The 19,671-nt window shown below is 51.8% G+C and overlaps 8 protein-coding genes across 8 annotated transcripts; 5 read left to right on the forward strand and 3 right to left on the reverse strand.

The window, feature by feature from the left end:
• Nucleotides 1–60: 60 nt before the first annotated feature.
• Nucleotides 61–2,494, reverse strand: JCM6883_004345 (uncharacterized protein; the record flags this gene model as incomplete). The annotated part of the gene is made up of 9 exons (XM_076633061.1): nt 61–193; nt 261–462; nt 527–545; nt 610–769; nt 829–1,114; nt 1,183–1,852; nt 1,939–2,150; nt 2,223–2,355; nt 2,420–2,494. 9 exons carry the CDS (start codon nt 2,492–2,494, stop codon nt 61–63), a joined length of 1,890 nt encoding a protein of 629 aa, XP_076486975.1.
• A 424-nt stretch (nt 2,495–2,918) lies between these two features.
• JCM6883_004346 (hemolysin III family protein) lies at nt 2,919–4,300 on the forward strand (the record flags this gene model as incomplete). The annotated part of the gene is made up of 7 exons (XM_076633062.1): nt 2,919–3,059; nt 3,128–3,344; nt 3,435–3,478; nt 3,543–3,687; nt 3,747–3,874; nt 3,941–4,017; nt 4,132–4,300. The coding sequence occupies 7 exons, from the start codon at nt 2,919–2,921 to the stop codon at nt 4,298–4,300; spliced, it is 921 nt and encodes a 306-aa protein (XP_076486976.1).
• Nucleotides 4,301–5,122: 822 nt separating this feature from the next.
• Nucleotides 5,123–6,777, forward strand: JCM6883_004347 (leucine-rich repeat domain-containing protein; the record flags this gene model as incomplete). Its single annotated transcript, XM_076633063.1, has 2 exons — nt 5,123–5,601; nt 5,670–6,777. 2 exons carry the CDS (start codon nt 5,123–5,125, stop codon nt 6,775–6,777), a joined length of 1,587 nt encoding a protein of 528 aa, XP_076486977.1.
• A 330-nt stretch (nt 6,778–7,107) lies between these two features.
• Nucleotides 7,108–11,938, reverse strand: JCM6883_004348 (uncharacterized protein; the record flags this gene model as incomplete). Its single annotated transcript, XM_076633064.1, has 11 exons — nt 7,108–8,011; nt 8,072–8,202; nt 8,261–8,299; nt 8,356–8,485; nt 8,549–9,066; nt 9,130–9,231; nt 9,292–9,444; nt 9,500–9,670; nt 9,733–10,128; nt 10,203–11,050; nt 11,107–11,938. 11 exons carry the CDS (start codon nt 11,936–11,938, stop codon nt 7,108–7,110), a joined length of 4,224 nt encoding a protein of 1,407 aa, XP_076486978.1.
• Nucleotides 11,939–12,180: 242 nt separating this feature from the next.
• On the reverse strand, nt 12,181–13,739 carry JCM6883_004349 (uncharacterized protein; the record flags this gene model as incomplete). Its single annotated transcript, XM_076633065.1, has 6 exons — nt 12,181–12,253; nt 12,311–12,326; nt 12,403–12,672; nt 12,735–13,299; nt 13,380–13,543; nt 13,613–13,739. 6 exons carry the CDS (start codon nt 13,737–13,739, stop codon nt 12,181–12,183), a joined length of 1,215 nt encoding a protein of 404 aa, XP_076486979.1.
• Nucleotides 13,740–13,917: 178 nt separating this feature from the next.
• Nucleotides 13,918–14,453, forward strand: JCM6883_004350 (uncharacterized protein; the record flags this gene model as incomplete). Its single annotated transcript, XM_076633066.1, has 2 exons — nt 13,918–13,966; nt 14,038–14,453. 2 exons carry the CDS (start codon nt 13,918–13,920, stop codon nt 14,451–14,453), a joined length of 465 nt encoding a protein of 154 aa, XP_076486980.1.
• A 247-nt stretch (nt 14,454–14,700) lies between these two features.
• JCM6883_004351 (uncharacterized protein) lies at nt 14,701–16,159 on the forward strand (the record flags this gene model as incomplete). Its single annotated transcript, XM_076633067.1, has 9 exons — nt 14,701–14,920; nt 14,990–15,168; nt 15,235–15,342; nt 15,410–15,567; nt 15,657–15,667; nt 15,738–15,866; nt 15,928–15,937; nt 16,008–16,029; nt 16,106–16,159. The coding sequence occupies 9 exons, from the start codon at nt 14,701–14,703 to the stop codon at nt 16,157–16,159; spliced, it is 891 nt and encodes a 296-aa protein (XP_076486981.1).
• Nucleotides 16,160–16,746: 587 nt separating this feature from the next.
• JCM6883_004352 (translation initiation factor 2A) lies at nt 16,747–19,599 on the forward strand (the record flags this gene model as incomplete). Its single annotated transcript, XM_076633068.1, has 12 exons — nt 16,747–16,774; nt 16,862–16,931; nt 17,200–17,271; nt 17,346–17,461; nt 17,529–17,631; nt 17,693–17,876; nt 17,945–18,173; nt 18,246–18,314; nt 18,384–18,724; nt 18,787–18,895; nt 18,960–19,482; nt 19,554–19,599. 12 exons carry the CDS (start codon nt 16,747–16,749, stop codon nt 19,597–19,599), a joined length of 1,890 nt encoding a protein of 629 aa, XP_076486982.1.
• Nucleotides 19,600–19,671: the final 72 nt, after the last annotated feature.

Consider the following 19,671-nt stretch of genomic DNA (forward strand, 5'->3'; position numbering starts at 1 on the left):
ATCCAATACAACCAGGACGAAAACAAACGAATAGGAGCAATGAAGCGATAAAAACAGATACTACAGCTTGGCTCGAATCTTCTCCTCGTACACTTGAACGTGGTGACCCTTCGTGTCATTCAGTAGCCGTCTAAGAATCTTACCCGCAGGACTCTTCGGAACTTGCTCGATGATCACGAATCCTCCTCGAATCCTGATCAACCGAATGCTACACGTTAGCGACTGCGGTACAGATCTCGCGAGAGGGTGAGAGAGCGCACCATTTGTAAGGAGCGTGTTTGCCTTCGATATGAGCTCGAAGCTTGTGGGCGAATTCGGTCGCTTTTGGTCCGGGCACCAAACATTCCTTGTCGAACGGAACGACGTAGGCTCGAGGGTACTCGGTCGCGTGATCGTCGTGGTAGATTGAGGAGACACCGGCGTCGGAAACAAGAGGAGAAGCGCAAAGAGAATCTTCCAGTTCTGTGAACCGCAAGCAAAGTTCGTCAGTCGTTCTCCGATATCAGTTCGATTAGATTAGACTTACCACTCGGAGCCACCTGGAACTGTGAGGTACGAACGACTGGTTCAGCTCAGCATCTTCAGAGCTTCGAAGGCTCAAGTACTCACTCCTTTGACTTTAATCAAATTCTTCAGTCGATCCGTGATGGTCAAAACTCCTCTCGCGTTGAGCTTGCCTACATCTCCCGTACAGAACCAACCATCTTGATCGAAGCTCTCGATTGTCGCCGGATCGTTGTAGAGATACGAGATCGTGCAACATTCAGATCTGCGAGGAAGAGATCAGTTCTTAAAGCTCAGACCGAAGTTCGAAGGAGGAAGACATACCTAACAAGGATCTCTCCCTCCTCTTCGACATTCACGGTCTTTCCATCTTCTATCGAACGAATCTTGATCTCTGTACCGGGATACGCCGATCCACACGAACCCATTTCGGCTTTGAGATCGGGCCAAGTCATGCTCTGCTGTTGAGTCACTCCTCCGGTTTCACTGAGCCCGTATCCGACTTTGATCAGGATCTTGAGTCGCTTGTAGACTTCTTCGATGACACTCGTGGCAAGGGGAGCTCCTCCTGAGGTGCAACCTCGAACCGACGAGAGATCGAAACCATCGACTGATTGCGCAATGAGACGGGTCAGAATACGATTATTTTTGAAAAGAGTATGTGGAACGAAGGCTCACCCATGGGACTCTTGGCGAAGAGGACGGCGACAGGAGGAGAGAAGTGAAGGTGAGTCGCTCGGATTTCTTGTGCGATCGTCAAGTACGAGACGGGGTCGAACTTTGAGATACAGGTGACAGTTGCTCCGATCGATACAGCGGGAAGGAGGATGTTTGCCCAACCGAAGATGTGGTAGAACGGAGGAAGTCCCACGAGTCGCTCATCCGCTCCGAGAGTCGAAGCGTGCCAAACTCCGATCTGAGCCATCCCGAGTGCACGATGACTCAAAATGACTCCTTTCGATTTCCCAGAAGTTCCCGAACTCCAGAAGATCATCGCTGCTCGTTTCGCATCTTCGTCTCCCGAGTATTTTGGAGGAACGAAAGTCGATTTCGAAGGGCGATTGGGGAGAAGGACTTTCCAATCTTGCACCTTCCATCCTCCGACGGTTTGGGATGAGGGTCGAAGGGAACCTGACGAAGCTCCATAGTCGTCTGATTCGGGGTCGACGACGAAAACGTTTCCTTTCGTAGGGTACGCTAGTTTCGATTGGAGGTCTGCTGGAAGGAGCTTGAATGCAGCTTGTAGATTCGTGATACCGGCTGGTGTAGTGACGATGCAGGAAGGCTGAGAGAGGGTGAGGATATGAGCGAGCTCGGGAGGGGTAAGAACTGGATTCGCGGCGGTGAGCTATGAAGTAATGGAAAGCATCGTTAGTCGCCGCTGACCTCATCGAGACTTGATCCATAGGCTGAGAGGAGAGAGAGAGCGCGTACAGTCAACCCGGAAGCGAGAGTGCCGTAAGCGAGAGTTGCGAAAGGGAGGCAATTCGGTAGGTTGAGGAGGATGACGGGTGAAACGATCGCGCCTCGGTTGATAGAAGGGTTCGAGATTGATGCAGGCGCTGGACTTAGTCGAAGATTTTCGGTGAGAGACTGAGCAATCGAGAGGGAATCCGAGTAGAGTCGGCCGTAAGAAAGAATCGCTCCTAAACGTTCCTCAACCCATTTCGTGGTCAGCTCGAGAGCATACCGTCAATGAGAAGAAGGAGAACGCTCACCAGTCTTGCCATCCCGGAACGAAGGACGGTCAGCAGGGATTCTTTCGAGTGTTCGCTTTTGTAACTCTTTTGGCGATTCTTCCCACGTCTTGGATCCTTTCACGAATGGTTGTGAGAAGACGAATTCGAACACCTGTAGCTCTCAGAGGAAGTCAGTCACGGACCCCCGATGTACGAGAGGAAGGAGAGGAGCTGACGGTGTTGAACGAACGTGGCATCGGCTGAAGTTGGTTCTGAGCCGGCATCTTGATCGAAGGGAGTGCGGCAGCCATAGCTTGGGAGATGTATGGAGAGAAGAACAAGTTTCCTTTCGCTCGTCCCCCACCAGTACACCGCTTCAAGTTTCGGATCGAAGTTGATCGGAAGAAGTTTATCCGCTATTAACCGGTTATCTCGAAATCCCTGTTGATCGTATTTGGGCTTCAGGATGCTGTAGTTGATACCGGTACGTATTGTGCAGACGAGAAGAGCGTGTACAGGAACAAGCCTAGGAGAAATCGAAAATTTGATGAAGCCCGATTTGCTTCGACCACCGATTCTGTACAGCTCTACGACTTACCGACTGAGCAGTGAGACGTCTTCTCGAGCGCTGACTGTGCGAGCGAATCCGCCTTATCGCCATCCGCCTTCCCCCTCCGTCATTCAACCTGAACTTGATCTTTCGAACCTCGCCGACCTCCTTCGACCCTGGTTGCGATGCAGCTGCTCAAGTACAAGGATCTCGAAGAATGGCAGAAGGACAATCACCTGATCGAAACGGGTTATCGGAAACTCCAGGGCTCGTATCTGAGGTGTCTGAAGACGATACCTCGTTTGCACAATGAGACTGTCAATATTGTGAGCTCCGACTTCCTCCCCTTTGAGGACATTTGTGCGAGCTCACCCTTTGTATGAGCGCGGCAAAGTGGACGCACTTGATCGGATCTTGCGTCGCAATTTTCACTCTCGCTTTCTTCCTCCTCGATTTACCTCCAACGACCTCGTACAGCGCTGCTCGGAAAGGGTGGACCGCTCCCTTCTCTTCGATACCATATCTGCTACCTCATTCCCAGCAACCAAGCGTCGACTGGTTTGATACGTTCGGAATTTGTATCTTTCTCGTCAGCGCGGCGACCTGCTTAGGTGAGTGTACCTATCACACCACCTCAATGGTGGCACGACAATACTGAATCGTACCCTGTCTATCGAATCTCCGGATCCGGTTGCTCTCAGGATTGTCTTCACTCTTCCACACTTTTCTCTGCCATTCGATGGAGGTAAATCAGTCTCTTCTGTTCTTCATTTTTCCGCTTGTCCGGCTGACGCTGTACTGCTTTTCAGGTCGCACACTCCTGGAACCGGATGGATTACATCGGAATCGTCGTTCTAATCTCTGGCACTTTCGTTAGCTACACTCATTATGGATTCTTTTGCGATCCTCACCTGCGAAATCTGTATATCGCAGTCATCTATACGGCTTCAGCTGGTATGCATGTCTCTCTCTGTCTGATTCAGATCTTCGCTGAGGGGACTCTGGTCGAGCAGCGACGATCTGGGTCGTCATTTCACCCAAGGCGCGGACGCCGTCTTTCCGACGACTACGAACCTGGCTCTTCATCAGTCTCGGTCTATCCGCGGTTGGACCCGTAGGTCACGCAATCTACCAATACGGCGTAAGCTTACCCTCTTTCCTGAACTTTGAGCTTGGGGCTGACGAAGACATCTCGTTCTCGTACCAGCTCGAAGAAGCGAGTGATAACATCTCTCTGTTCTGGTTAGCTTCAGGAGGTGCACTGTACATCGTCGGAGCGCTGCTGTGAGTTTCAGATTATAAGTCTTTCCACCTCAGCTCGCGCGATTCTGATGCTCTTTCTCAATTGTCGCTTCTCTTCTCTCCTCGATGCACGCCACCGGATTCTTACGACTGCAGATACGCCGAACGCACCCCTGAGCGTTTCGCCCCCGGTCGTTTCGACTTCTTCGGGTCTTCGCACCAAATCTTCCACGTGCTGATCCTCCTCGCAGCTTGGTCGCATTGGACAGGGATCCTTGAGGGGTTCCGATATCACCACGGCGAAAGAGGTGGTGTCTGTCTATAGAGTCCAGTAGAGACTCGCTTGCGTAACTTATTGGAAAGAATCGTTTTCACGGAAATTTGCTGATGATTGTACGAAAGAACAGAGAGAAGGCACAGAACGGAGAAGTACTACGAGAACAGGAGAAGAGGGATAAGTGGAGACAGGAGTGACATGGGGAACAACCGAGATACAGAGAGACGTAAAAGAACTGAAGAAACGAGGAACGAAAAACCTTTGGGCCAAGGAGATGAGGTGTGGCGAGAGGCTTGCCCGTGAGAGGTGGGATAATCTGCTTGATTAGGATTGAGTAAGTATTCGTACGAGAAAGAGTGCAAGGGGGTGAGGAGGAGTGCTCACGAGACCTAAATTCCGAATCCCCGCTCGTTCAAATTCCCCCTCCGCTCCTCTTGACGTCGACTCCCATACCGGACGGCCTCGTAATGAGTCGTTGTCCTACGAATCGAGCGTACGCGAACGCGAGGAAAGGAAGAGTCGCGCTACAGCGAGGCGAGAGAGGGTCGTAAGTTTTCATTCGGATGCGAGAGAGGGGAAAGGGAAACTTACAGAGTGACGGCGCGAGGATGACGGATATGGAGCATGAAGGTGTGTGGCTTGAGGCTCTGGAAGTTTGGAATGATGGAAAAGAGAGTAGGGAGGTAGAGGTGGTTGGTAGAGAGAGAAGCTTCAGCCGAGGTGGGGCTGCGAGACTGGCTGGCTACCCGAATGTATTATTTGCTGTACATAGTTCAATTCGTAAGCGATAAGAAAATGATTGTTTTTCGCCCAAGGTTTTCCCTTTCTTCTCTTTCCTCTCTCTCTCTCCTTCCCTTTCGATCCAGCCTGATGGCTGGTGCCTCCCCTCACATCTTGAGTGGGCTTGGTAAAGATTGGTCACCACCTTCATTCGCAAAAGATGAGCCACGACCGAAATGGCGACCGACGCTATCATCTCCCCTCCATTTTCACTTCCCGCCAGCTGGTCAACATCCCGATGAAGAGAAAGGACGTTCGATCAGATCAACACAGAGGACGATGATAGTAGATTCGCCGAATATGTTCTCGACGACAATCGGTCTCGCTCCAGCAATCGATCTCTCAAACGGAACAGAGTTGAATGACGGAGATGATTTCGTGGATGCATGGGCAGCAGACGGAGGAAACCTTGATGTCGATGGAGAGGAAGAGGACGAGATAACACTCGTATCAGAGTTCGATGGGTTCAAGTTGAAAGAAGAATCGTCACCGAGGAAAACTAGCGAGGAGATTTGGGCAGAAGCACTCACTTACGCAGTTGACCATGCGAACGGTACAATAAGTCTCGCGTAAGTCTGACGCCCTCTCTGTACACTAGTCGCGGACCAACTGAGCCGAAATCCGCGAATTATAACAGTCAAAAACAATTGAAAATTGTTCCCGATTCCATTTCCGAACTTTCACACCTCGTTAAGATCTCCGCTTTCTCTTCACGAGCCCTGGATCGACCCGTTCGATCAGTTCCCGACATGTTCCTCAATCGATCCCCTTCTTCGACCTCGAAACCCCCTCTCCCAAAGGCGAAATCCCCAGGATTCAATCGTAGCTCGACGATGATGGCATCTCCTACGAGCCGTCAATTGGTCAACACGACAGTACCTCTCGAAATCAATCTCGCCGTGAACGACCTAGTAGCCGATTCGCTTTCGAACGCCTTGTTTGGTCTCGAAAACCTCAAATGTCTTTGGCTTCGTCTCAACAAACTCGAACGACTTCCTCCCAGCATTGGCCGCCTCTCGAACCTCGTCGATCTCTCTCTCAGTACGAACCAACTCGAATATCTCCCCGCTGAAATCCTTCGCCTTTCAAACCTCGCAACTCTCACTCTTCATCCGAATCCTTTCCTCACACCTCCTTCTCCTTCTTCCCCCAGACCATCCATTGTCAAAGCCGAATCTTCCCAGCAAGCAACATCCTCTCGCGTCCTCGGCCCCCTCACAACTCATTTCAATCTTCCCTCTTTGCGAGAAATCGCACTTCGTAAACTTCTCGAATCCGATCCCGCAACCCCTTCTCAGCGCCTAATACAACGCGAAGACAGTACCTGGGTTCGAGAAAACCTTCCTGCCCACGACTACGCCGCGTTCGCCTCGATTTTCCCTTCACCTCTCAACCTCAGTCACTCTTCCTCGACTCGTTCTCGTCACTCTTCCCACAATTCTTCTTCCGATCCTCTAGACTTCACCCGTTCCCTTCCGCCTCAGCCGTTCGATCCACTTGGAAACGTTTGCTGTTCCCCTCTTCACCCAGACGAAGAAAAGGTTTTCTTCAGTCCTGCTGTCGAACGGTTCGAATGGGTTGAAGAACGATTACTCAAACCTCGGGCGAACGATCTCAAACCGGAAGCGCGGACCGGAGGAGGACCGAAAACGATCCCGATCAAATGGAGAGGTTGCAGTGCTCGATGTCTCGACTGGCTCGAAGAAGAAGAGGAGGACGTCGAAGCTGAGGAAGAGGAGAAGTAGTAAGAAAGTCGACTTCGTGTGCATAGCTTGATCTCGTTGATCATCTTCTTCCCTTTGTATTCTCCTCTTTTTGACCCAGCATCACCCCCCTGTCTCCATACGATACTGCCCTTCCCCTGCCTCTCTGCCTCTCTCGTCCTATCATATTCGCATTTCTCTCGCTCTACACTTTTTACTCCTCCGTTTGCGCCAGTTCATCGACTAGGCTTTTTGCAAATCTCGTTCCTTTTACTCCTCAACGTCTCTGAATTGATCTCTCTCGCTTAGGCACTCGTTGTATCGACCTCCGCAGAGAGATGGCTAGGAGGAGAGCGCGAAACAAAACACAAATTACTCGGTTACAAAAGACAACGACTTCGACGGAGCAGGTTCCCATTTTCCTTCGACCTTGACTTGCGACGGTCTCATCCTAGCGCTCAAGTCTATACTACCTTGTCTCGCTCCTGTCGACGAGACTCCTCCTCCTCCTTTTCGACGGAAAGAACCACTACTTCGACTTCGGGTGAACAATTCGATGGGAGGAGCGTCGAGACTGAATGAATCCTGTCGAACGTGACGAGCGGGACGAGATATGGATGCGAGATCCTTGACGGGAGGAGAAGGAGTAGTCGAAGAGGCGAGATCGTCGGTTTGAGGTCGAGGCGGATCGGATTCTTCTGAGATTCGTTCGATTCCGGTGAAGCGATTCAAGGGCGACAGGATCGTATCGCAACACTCACCTCCTCCTCCTCCAGAATCGTGTGTTTCCACCCCGCCTTCCGCCTCGTCGAACGAAACGAAAGATCCTGAATCGTCCGAACCGAACGAGTTTTCCCTCGAATGATGTTGCCTGGAAACGACTCGGCGATGATTTGTTCGTGGTGTGACGAAAGGATGAGCCGAAGGGGAAGGGGAACGTTGACCGTTTTCGGGCGAGACGGGAGGAGTGAGCGTGAGAGCTTTGGGGAGGAAACTGAGTGAACTCGTAGATCGAGGAAAGTGTTCGAATTCGTTAGGAGAGGGAGAAGTCGCTGGGTCTCGTACGACGGTAATGGCTTCGTCATCTTCCGGAGAGGTAGAGATGGGATTGACTGATTCAGAATGGGAAGAGTCGGGGAGCGATTCGAGCGATTCGAGCACGGCTTTGAAGAGTGGATTGGATTGAGCTCCGGCGCCGAACAGGGTCTCTAGCTCCTTGCAGATTGTCGAGTAGCGATCTTCGAGCACTTGACGAGCTTGTTCAGTCGAGGCGAGGCTGCGAGACTTGCAGATTGAGCGTCGCTCAGTTCGAAAGCGAGGAAACGGAAACGCTTACTCGGCCAAAGCACGCGCTCGGGAATGCTCAACCGCTTCTAGTCCGGTCTCAAGCTCATGTTGGTACCCTCTTTCCTCTTCGATGATCATGCTCAATCTCGCCGCTTCTCGACGCTCCTTCTCTAAAGATATCTGTTGATGACCCGAGCATCAGCCGGATGTATCGAGAGAAGCCAAGAAAGGTACCTACCTCGAGACTCTGCATCTCTTGTGCAAGACGGTCCGAGAACTGCAAGTCTAGCGAGTCAGACGCGATCGCAACAGTCTCAGAGAAGAAGTACGCACATCCTTGAACGCCAAAAAGCTGTCTCGCCATCTACTACTCTCTGATGCGAGAGAAGCAACTTTGCCATCGAGCTTTGACATTTGAGCCTCGAGCGTGTCCCTCCCTTCGACGAAACTTTCAGCGTACTTGCTGATTGCGACGATGGGAGATCAGCTTGCTCCGTCTTGATGGCGAATCAGGGATATTGTTCACTCACCGTAGAATCGATTGTGTAGAGCTGGCATCCAGTAGTGGCGTCTTTCGGGATTTGCTCGCGCGAACCAGACGATTGATTGATCCTCGTTCTCGATTTTCTGACAAGATAGCATTGAGCGTTGAGAAGACGAGCTCTTCATTCCACTGTTCGAAAAGTGGCGATTAGCGACGTAGCAAGCGAGCGAAGGAGACAGTTTACTCGCATTCCAAGATGGGTCGGGTGTCAACCGTTCCGCTTCGACTCGTTCTCCGTTGACTTCCACCTCAGAGAACGGCTTGAACTTGCTGTTCGGGAACGCTTCGACGATAGACCTCAGCGAGGACTGTTCTCCATGAGCTCTACCTAGCGCTGTGTCGAGTTTCCGTCGAGCTTTGTCCCGAATGAGTCCCGTTGATAGCGCTGTAAGGGGAGGGTTCGAGCAAGTGACGACGTCCGCGTCTAGGTCAACGATAGCGATTTCGGGTGACAGATCAACTGGTACGGAAGAAGTAGCGAGAATCCAAGGTCCAGGGTTCTGAAGCGACGAAGAAAGAAGAATCAGGGTCGACGCGTGGAAAGATAGTCGGCGCGAGCTCACCTCGAGGTAGACGTGCAAGTCTCGCGTATGAGTAACGGAGCGAACGAGTCCATTCCAGCCTCGCCTCTCGACGATCGATTGAAGGGTAAAAGTTGCAATGCTCTGTCGGCAGGAATTCATCAGTGCCTCAAGCTCTCTGGATCATAAGTGAAGAGAACTTACAAGCATGACTGGATGCTGTGAGATGAACAAGACACGACCGAACGGGGCGAGGGCGAGTTCGACGATGCTCAGTATGTTGTCTGAGTGCAGAGCTTCGAAGAGAGGCCAAGTCGGGAAGTTCGGAATCGACAAATCGAGATCTCCCGGAACGGTCTACTATCGTCTAGATTGAGCTCAGGTCGATCGTGTAAGTAGGGATTAGGCTCACCGCGACAAATCGAGTTTCGCCCTCACAGTTCGAGAGATCGACCGGGAATGAGAGCTTCTCGGCGACTCGAGGGAGAGGCGTGTCGAGTAGTTCTTGCATCTGTCGGACGTGTAACGCCATATCGTGACAATTTCTCGCCCAGGAGAATCGGAGAACATCACTCAAGAGAGACTACAGGAAAAGATGGGATCAGACTTGCAGTATCGGAATGTCGGAGAAAGGAAGTTGCTCACAAAGAGAGGCGACACGGAGACGAGAATGAGGTTGTAGGGTAGCCAGTAGGTCGAGGCTTGTGATTCGGTCAAGTATTCCTGGTCCCTCCTTTCATCGGACTCATCGTTCGCCACTCTGGACTTTGCTGTTGTTCGATACGATCTCTTGTTGTCTGAAAGCGTCTTCTCTATCGCTCGGGATCTCGAAGCGTCCGCTCGCGACCAAACAGTCAAAACATCGGCGTGAAAGGTTGTCTCCGATCGAGTGCGACTAGGAGGCGTCGAGAGAGGCGACGGCGAAAGAAGAGGGGAGGAAGAAGGGGAGGAGGAGGTTGTGATCGGAAATGAAAAGAATGAAGTCGTCGCGGCTGGCTGAGTCTTCGAGTCGACGATCTCGACATTCCGATCGAATGCAAGCTATACAAATCTCTCAGTCAGTTGACTGGGGTGGAGTCGGTGATGGAGTCGGCGAAAGGATCCGTGGTGCGCACCTTGACGGCTTGAGCTTGAGCCTTCGTCGTTTCCTCCTTCCCCAATCTCGTTAGATCTCCCGACTGTGTTTCTCGACGAGCGAGAAGCTCCGGTCTCCATCGAGGTGTTGAGGAAGTGTCAGAGTCGAAGGAGGTCGAGAGAGACCATTTCGAGGGATCTTTGTTGAGGCCGGCGACGAGGTACAGAGACGCTACCGAATTTGACGTTGCCGGAATCGAGGTCAGCTTTGGTAAAGTCGCCGAGGAGACAGGTCGGAGGTTCTCGACGGAACGAAAGCGCTTGAGGGATCCAAACTTGTCGGATGAGGATGGTCGAAATTTGCCCGAGAAGAGACCTGAGAGCGGCCGCCGTAGATTCGGCTCTGACGCTCTTGAAGTGAGATTAAGTGGCACTGAAAGCTTGTTGCTGCCGACGTTGGGAGATTTGTCGGACTCTTTTACCTCCGTTCCGAATCGAATGGCAGAGATCCTCCTCCTCCTTGCAGATTCGTCGACGGGAAGAGGAGGGAGAGGAGCAGTCGGAGGTGGAAGAGGAGAGCTCGGGTTATGTCTGAAGCCTCTGGTCACAGGCGAGCGGACGAGAAATTCTGGGATAGTCATCGAATCGTCTCGTGCGAATCGAGACGTCTCTTCTGACATTGGTGCGAGTCGTCGGCCTGTGTCGCTCGTCGCCGTCGCAGAATGCAGTGTCGACTGAATGGTCGTCGTGCTCGAAGATAGTGAAGGTGTGTTGTTCGAGGAAGAGGCGAGCGAGAGTCGATTATCGGGGACGACGAACCGTGTAGGAGCGTCCGTGTCGAGCGCCTTACCAAGCTTTTGCTCTCCTTCGATGAAGCTACGGCGAAAGCCTGCGAAGTCGACGTCAGCTTTGTAGTCCAGCGGGAGGACACGAGAGAAAGCTTACCTGTTAGCTTCTCGACAGGTTTCTTCTCATTTTTCTTCTCCTTTCCTTTCGACCCGACGAGTAGCGCGAAAGCCTTCGGAGAGTCTGTTGGAGGTAATTGTCCAGAGTCGAAGGAGGCAGACTTGGCGATAGTGTGCGAGGATAGTGGACGAAGACTGCTAGGATTGATCGTTTGATTGAGGTTTTCCAGTGGCCCTAAAAGCGACAAATGTCTCGCATCCCGTTTGATCGGCAAGGATTGAGTACCGGAAGCGTAAGCATTGTTCGGAGGCGAAAGGAACTGAGGTGAATCTTTCGCCGGCTCGTCTCTTTCCTCCTCCTCCTCCTTGACCGAATTCGAGGCGTTGTAAGTCATTGTCGCCTCTCCGAACGACACAAGTGATGCTCTTGGTCTCAGCGGTCCAACTCGGGGAGGTTCAGTCTTGAGGATAGGATTCGAGATTTTGTTCTTAAGAGATTGAAGCGAAGATACCGAATTCGAGCGTGATAACCTCTTGTCCCACAAATCCTTCAAGAACGAAGGTCTCTTCTTGACTGTTCTCCCACCCCTTTCGTATTGTGGTTCAGGTTGTTCTTCTTCCTCGGGTACCTCGGCAGGACCCACTGAATCCTCACTAATCCTCATCCATTCGTCTTCGTCCCCTTCGCTTGCTGACGCTGATGATGGTTCGAAAGTCGCGGCTCTGACTGGAGAGAATGGGTCTTCCCCCGGCTGTATCGAGACTGAAGTGCGGTGGGTGGCATGCTGATCTGGCGGAGAAGAAGACGAGGACGTTGTGGCCGAGTGGTGGGACCGATAAAGATTTGATATAGGTGTACGAGCTCGACTCATTCGTCCTTGATGTCGCGAGAGGATTGGAAGGAGAAAGAACGAGAAGGAGAGTGGAAGGGAGAAAAACAAAGAGGGTCTGAGCGCACTAGCGTAAGACCTCTCGCTCGGTTCCCCTCAGGTTGGCGCCCACTCTTCTTCACTCCTCACATCACACGCGTCACGACCGATACCTGAACAGGAGAGAGGAGCGAGCTCCAACTCCAGCTCGCCGTAGTCTGAATTAGAGGGAGGCGAAACAGAATCTATTGCTTTTTCCGAGCCTCTGTTAGCAGATGTTCTAGTATCGAAGGGTTGACAACCGTGTCGTCGTGAGGACTGCCGCAACTCAGAAGTGTTAGTCTCAATTCGAGCAATCATTGTTGAGCGACTCACGGTATTCTCGTCGGCACTGTCAAGCAATCGAGACGTGTAAGGAGCTGAGCGAGTCAGTCGTGTCCGATGTCAGCAGCAGGGAGACAACGTACCAAACCAGTCCCACCAATTCTGTCCCATCAACCGCTTCCAATTCTCCATAGGTCCAAAATCAAAGAGAGGAGTATCGGGTTCCACCATCACGACTGCCCCTCCTTCAACTCCTTCTGTCGTGTCGGTCTCGCTGAAGGGGATCCAAAGTCGAAGGCGGGCATCGTGCGAGGTTGAGATGCCAGATCGCTGTTGGAGTCGATATCGATGAGTTCTCTCGACTTGAACCGCCGACATTCCTTTCCTCGCGTTCAAGATGATCATGCACAACACTGAAGATCGAAAGTTCAACCACGGAGTCACCGCACGAGTCGTGAGAGATCTTGCGACTTACTGCCGATTCCGATTCCCACGATGAGAGTCGCGAAAGCGACAAGAACGAGAGTCGAGAGCGTAGGAGTCGCCAAACGAGGATAGAGTGATTCGTCGTAAGCGTAGGTGATTCCATCTCGTACGAGAGTTTTCACTCGATGACCGGGAACGAGGAATGGTCGATCGATCGAGACGGAAGGGTACTGCAGGTAACCCAAGACGATTGCTCCGGCGTACCTCCAGACTGGACCTCCTACCCACGAGTACCACCTCGACCACCAATCTTCTCGCATCTTTTCCGTCCTCCAGGTCGTTGCGATGACTTCACGGAACGCTCGGTACTGTAGCGGGGCGAGTGGAACGAGGGCGACGACGAGGAGCAGGACGGCGTAGAAGATGAATGTGACGAAGGGATTAAACGTCGAGGAGGTCGAAACGCAGTTGTCCATGAAAGAACAGTGGTGATCGAACCCGACTTGACAGCTTTGACAGTCTCGACAGTGCCGGGTTCGTATTGAGAGGTAGCTGCCGTTGCAGTTGTCTCGATCGCAGCGGAGAGGTTCCCCAGCTTCGTCGCAAGCGAATACCTGAGACAAGGGAGAAAGAGGAAGACGAAGTCTCGTCAGCTTCGACCTCACATTTGGGGGCTATATTTGAGTGAACACACGACTCGTTTCTGTTGAACTTCTGCCGGCACCTGTAGGCTGTTTGTTCGAGGCTTGCGATGGAAGTAGACGAGAGAATAGCTGAAAACTACGAGGCCGAGGAAGAAGTTGACCCAACTTAGGTATAGGAGGGCTACTGTCGGTGTGTGGGCTTTGATCAAGGGATCTACAGCATCAAGAAGTCACACAGTCAGCTCAAGAGAGCTCTGAAGGGAAGCGAAGAAAGTTGACTGACAGACTTCGAGCAAAACGAGACGGTATCCATAGAACCCAAAGATACATATAAGTGTCGGAATCAGCTTGCCTAGCCACACGTTAGGTCGCTTCCATCTGTTGCCTCGGTGACGAGCGGTTATTGACATCAGATGGAAAGAGGGACTCGGAAGTTTCCCTCGGCTCTCTCTCACCCATTCACTCGATCGAACAGCCTTTACGACAGGACTAGTCCAAGCTATCGTGTCATCTGCGCAAAGCATCAGCCGAAATCTAGATCCCCACTTCATTCAACAAGCTCTCAATCTCCTCTCCCAGTCCTCCGCGATGTCCTCCAAGATTCCGAAGATCACTCAAGTGCTAGAGCTCTGCCTCTGTGAGCCGCCGGGGACTTGAACCAGTTTCTCATGGTCGTCAGAGCTGATACAGATTCTCGTTCGTTCACAGACTCTCGCTCTCTCCCCAAATCTGTCGAGTTCTACTCAAAGACTCTCAATCTCGGAACTCCTTCCATCTCTTCCGAACGACTCGCGGTCTTCCCCCTCGGTCAAACGATGTTGATCCTCTTCCAGCGTAGTCAAACTTCGAACGACAGCATTCTTCCACACGAAATGGGCACGATCCCGGGTCATGGACTCGATCCTTCCCCTGAGAACGACAAGGTCAACTTGAAAACTCATTTCGCACTGGCAGTCGAGAAGAAAGAGGAAGTTGATCAATGGGAAGAGAGGTTCAAAGAGGAGAAAGTCGAGGTTTTGGGTGAAGTTGAATGGCCTGGAGGAGGTAAGAGCGTGTATTTCCAGGATCCCGACGGAAACGTCGGAGAGATTGCGAGTAGAGGTATTTGGCCCCCTCATTACTAGCTGGAGAAGTAGGATCGAGTTCCGAGTTGAAATTGCGATTTTTGGTCGTTTCTCAGCTTTGACGTTCGACGAGATCGCACCTTCTCCACGTCTATGCGTTCCCATCCCTTCCGGAACATCTCCGAGCGTGCTTGAACCGTTTCGCAACGTAAAGATTGCGCGAGGCTTGCGATATCTTTCGCAAACGCTTCTAGCCGCACTCTTCCCCTCTTCTCTTCGCTCTTGACCTCTCCCGACTTCTCGAGCGATGGAACCCGGTACATCAATCACACCCAAGAAGCGTGGGACTTCAACCGCAGCTTCCCTCATCGCTGGTTCAGCAGGAGGAATGACTCAAGTTCTGGTCGGTCAACCTCTCGACACAATCAAGACGAGGGCGCAAACTGCCGCACGAGGCCAATTCAAGGGACCATTGGATATCGCAATGCAGACGATCAAGAAGGAAGGGTTCTTTGCGTTGTATAAAGGTGAGCTAACTCGATACTCCCTCCCTCATCAGGAGACTCGTCACTGAACACGCATCTCCGTATGGATAGGTATGGCGAGTCCTTTGATCGGTATCGCCGGTGTCAACTCGCTCCTTTTCGCTTCGAACAATTACGCTCGGAAACTCGTTTCTCCTTTCCCCGACCTCTCGATCCCTCAAATTATGCTCGCGGGTTCGATCGCAGGTGCAGCGCAATCAGTATTGGCTAGTCCGGTAGAGATGTTCAAGGCGAGTCGCGCACCTGCGCCTCTTGCGAGCAGAGGTCGAGAATTGACAAGGTTTCAAGTTTTCCAGGTTCGAATGCAAGCGAATCAATCGACGCACCCTAAACGGCTGAAGGAGGTAGTCGGGGAGATGTATCAGAAGTATGGATGGAAACACGGAATCATGAGGGGATACTGGGTAAGTCTTCAGGAGCTGAAATGGCGTGAGAAACGAAAAAGAGAACTGATCCGTCTTTGACTGACAGATTACGGTAGTTCGAGAGATTCCCGCTTACGCCGGTTTCTACGCTGGATACGAATACACGAAGAGGGCATTACAGAAGAAACTCAACACCGATTCTCTACCAGTTTGGGCAACTCTGACCGCAGGTGGAGTTGGAGGAATCGCTTACTGGACAGCTTGGTGAGTCCGCAATCATTGTATAGAGCTTCCGCCAACCGTGTAGGAGCTTGTTTTGACCCTGACTAACAAATTGATTATCTTTTCGTCAGTTACCCTCTCGGTAAGATGATTATCTGCTTGCTAAGCTCGTGTGCTCTCGCTAAAAGCTGACCCACTTCACTTCGACGCAGATGTCGTCAAGTCCCGCATTCAGTTCGCAGAGGCTCCACCGAAGGGAGCGAATTACATTATCAACACCTTCCGAGATATCTACCGTCGCGAAGGTGCAAGGGCGTTTGTTGCTGGTCTCGCGCCTACTTGTGAGTCTCTCTACTCTGTCTAGTATGCGAGACGTCAGCTGATCAGCTGTTGTGCCGACAGATATCCGAGCGTATGTTCCCACCGTCCCTCAATCTTGTCAATACGAACTAACTCATCCTTCTCCTTTCGACATGGATCAGTGTTCCCGCAGCAGCATCTACTGTAAGTCGAAACGCTATTCGCTTCGCCACAAACAGGGAACCAGAGCTGACTCCGCCTCTTTTCCGCCGCCTTTCAGTTTGTCGCTTTCGAAATCACGATGGAATTGTTGCAAAAACACACCAACCTCTAGACGAGGCAGGACTTACTTATCACTTTGTGCCCTCATGAGTCGGGCCCTCTCGTGCTCGAGAATGTCAGGTCGACAAGAGTCTCCGAGCGAATCAGCGTTTCGCAAGAGCACGTCTCGAGTCGAAACCGTTAGAGGAAAGAGCTGCACGTCGTAGCACAAGACTGACCGATCGATACTCTTGTTATGTCTCTCTAGGCTGCCTGGCTAAGCGTAACTCGGTAAGCAGCTTGAAAGCACTGCTCTTCTTCGCAAAGCTTGAGAGCGATTTTCAGATTTCGTCTTCTCGCGCTATGATTCTCCGTCTCTCGCGAGACTAGCTCAGTTGAGGTTGAATGTGCGTCGAATAGAGGTCGAAGACACCTTCAAAAACGCAGACTGATTTGGAGAGAGTCTAGAATTTTGCACTGGTTGATCTTCTGCTTCTTCCAACTCGCCTTTCGACCCCTTTTCACGCGCACCGCGGATACATTCGATTGTTCTCCGCCCTACACTAGCGCATTCCTCTTTCACCCAGCAGCAAGTTCCCACCTGTCGCCCTTTCTAGAAGTTTCATCTCCCTTCTCTCTCGTCACGCTTCTCCTTTCGAGATGTCGGCGCCTTCAATCCAATACGCGAGTACGTTCATAATCTCTCATGTACTCTGTTCCTTTCGTACTGTCAGGGAGAGCTCATGCAGTCGTGTTGTGCGGTCATTTTTTCTAGCTCGTTCGCTCAAGCAACTTGGACTCATCAACGGTCCTCCTTCTTGGGGAGCAGTCGCTCAATTTCAAAAGTAAGCTCGTGAAGACAGTATATGAGGAGCAGCGGCGGAATGAAGTAGATTGGATAGAGGCTCGAAGTTGGAGTTAAAAGCGTCGTCGATCATCGAACTCCTGATACTCGAGCAGCTCGTTCGACGCGAGTGGAATTGACCATGGCGTACGAGCTGGGTCTAGGAGGAAGCAATAGGCGGAAAGAGGTTGATCTTCGAGTCGGGCGGACAAAGGTAGCGGAATCGAATGAGCAGTTGTACTGACTCCCCGAGCTGTTTGGCCCTACAGACCTGAAGGAGCAGTCAAGGTATACCGATACTCTGCCGATGGTCGATTCTTCGCTTCCGTGACGAGTACTGGGTAAGTTTCACTTGCGCTCTCTTTTCCGTGTCCGATGTCTTGAGCTGACGCTTAGCCCGTTCACCTTTCGACAGTGTTCAAATCTTAGATGCATCCACTGCCGCCGTCGTGAGGGAAATCGCCGTCAAGGCTGTTATCGATATCGCTTTCTCTCCTCGAGGAAACCAATTACAAACTTGGGAGCGACAAGGTGGGTTCATATTCGGTCGACAGTCTGCTATCAAGTGACTGACTATGATCTCGTCAATTTCCCACAGTGAAACCGGCAGAAGGGGAACCTCCTCATCGTAATTTACGAATTTTCGATGTCGCAACCGGTGAAGAAGTCGCCGCTTTCTCTCAGAAATCGATCGAAGGCTGGTGAGTCTTCCCGCTGTCTCAGCAGTCATGACACTGCTGACTCTCGGGTGCGACACTCTAGGGAAATCCAATACTCGGAAGACGAATCGAAAGCGGTTCGATGTGTCACGAACGAACTTCACGTTTACAACCCGGCTTCGTGGAGTGAAGGAATCGCCGAGAAACTTCGTGTCGAGGGAATCACGAGCGTGTGTATCTCTCCCGGACGTGCTCCCAGTGTCGCAGTTTTCGTCGCAGAGAAAAAGGTGCGTTGATTTCCGCATATCGTTCCTCCTCGTTCATCGACTGACGTTTCGCGCGATTGATCCTCCAGGGCGCACCCGCTTCCGTCAAAGTTCACTCCCTCCTCGCCCTCGCCGCTCCTTCGTGCTCGAAAACGTTTTACAAAGCCGACAAGATTCAAATGAAGTGGAACAAATCTGGATCGAATCTCCTCTTCTTGACTCAAACAGATGTCGATAAGACGGGGAAATCGTATTATGGGGAAACGAACCTTTATTTGATGAACGCTGCTGGTCAATTCGATTGTCGAGTAACTCTCGGTACGTTCTCCTCCTCTCTCTTGAACCACCTCAGTAGCTTTCGGCCTGACTCGTGTTGCTGGACGTCTGCAGATAAGGAAGGCGGTATTCACGACTTTGCTTGGTCTCCTAATGATCGAGAATTCGCAGTCACCTACGGTTGTAAGTCTCTGTTTGCGTCTCTCGAATTGTTCCTCCGCGAGAGAAGCTCACAATCTCTTTGCGATGTAGATATGCCGGCAAAGACTGTCATCTTCGACGCTCGAGTCAAAATCATCAACGATTTCGGAACGAACCCTCGCAATTTCCTCTCGTACAACCCTCAAGGACGACTCCTCTGTATCGCCGGATTCGGTAACTTGGCGGGACAAGTCGACGTGTGGGATCGACAAACGCTCAAGAAAGTTACGACGATCGACGCACCGAATACGGTTCATTGCGAATGGAGTCCCGATGGTCGTTATCTCCTTTGCGCAACTCTGAGTCCGAGGTTGAGGGTCGATAACGGAATCAAGGTGTATCATTTCACGGGAGGCCTTATGCACGCTGATTCGATCGAAGAACTCTACCAAGTGAGTCTTCGCTTTTTCGATTTTCGATTTTTGCTCAGAGACCTGACCACTTGCTTCGGTAGGCTTCTTGGAGACCGGCGAACCCTGGGTTCTGGCCTATGAGTGGACCTCTCGACCCTGCACCTGCCGCCTCGATCGCTGTCGCTGCTACTCCTGCCCCGAAACCTGCCAGTGAGTTCTCCTCTCACTTTTCGCTCCCTTGCTTCTTCTCGACTGACCTCTATTCGCCCTTTAGCTTCTGGTGGAGCTTACCGACCTCCTCACGCTCGAGGTACTCTCACTCCCTCGGTCTACAAGCGTGAAGACGAAGGTGGAGCCGCATACGATTCGAACGGCGCGAACCCTTTCCCTCGCGACAACGGACGAGAAGTTCCCGTCGGATTCGCTGGTCGAGGTGCTCGACGAGGTATCCCCGGTGCCCCTCCTCCTGGTGCTCCCGTCAATGCCGAAGATCCTCTCGCGAATCGACGAAAGAAGAAGGGAGGAGACAAGAAAGGAAAAGGAAACAACAAGTCTTCGAACCAACAACCGGAAGAGGGAGCTAGTTCATCGACCCCCGCAAGTGGAACCGCGACTCCTCAACCTGTACCTGAACTTCCTCCTCCAGTACCGGAAGTCCCGGCTGTCGAACCGAGTCTCTCGCCCGAGGATAAGAAACGTCGTGCGATCGTCAAGAAGTTGACGGCGATTGAACAACTCAAGGCGAAGAAGGCTGCTGGAGAGAAACTCGAACTAACTCAACACAAGAAGCTCGAGAGGTGAGCACACCATCCCTCTGCGCCGTCAGATCTTCTTCAAGACTAATCAGTTCGAACTTTCTCTTTCGCAGTGAGGCCGAGTTACGTAAAGAGCTCGACGCACTCGGATCCAAGTAATCGTCACGACGCTTAGTGAGGGAGGGTAAAAGGTATCGCATCATCGCAAGAAACAAAATTGGGATTTTTCGA

This window comes from Sporobolomyces salmoneus (genome assembly GCF_050403485.1).
Source record: "Sporobolomyces salmoneus JCM6883 DNA, S_salmoneus_JCM6883_v1_ctg33, whole genome shotgun sequence".
NCBI classification, from domain to species: Eukaryota; Fungi; Basidiomycota; class Microbotryomycetes; order Sporidiobolales; family Sporidiobolaceae; genus Sporobolomyces; species Sporobolomyces salmoneus.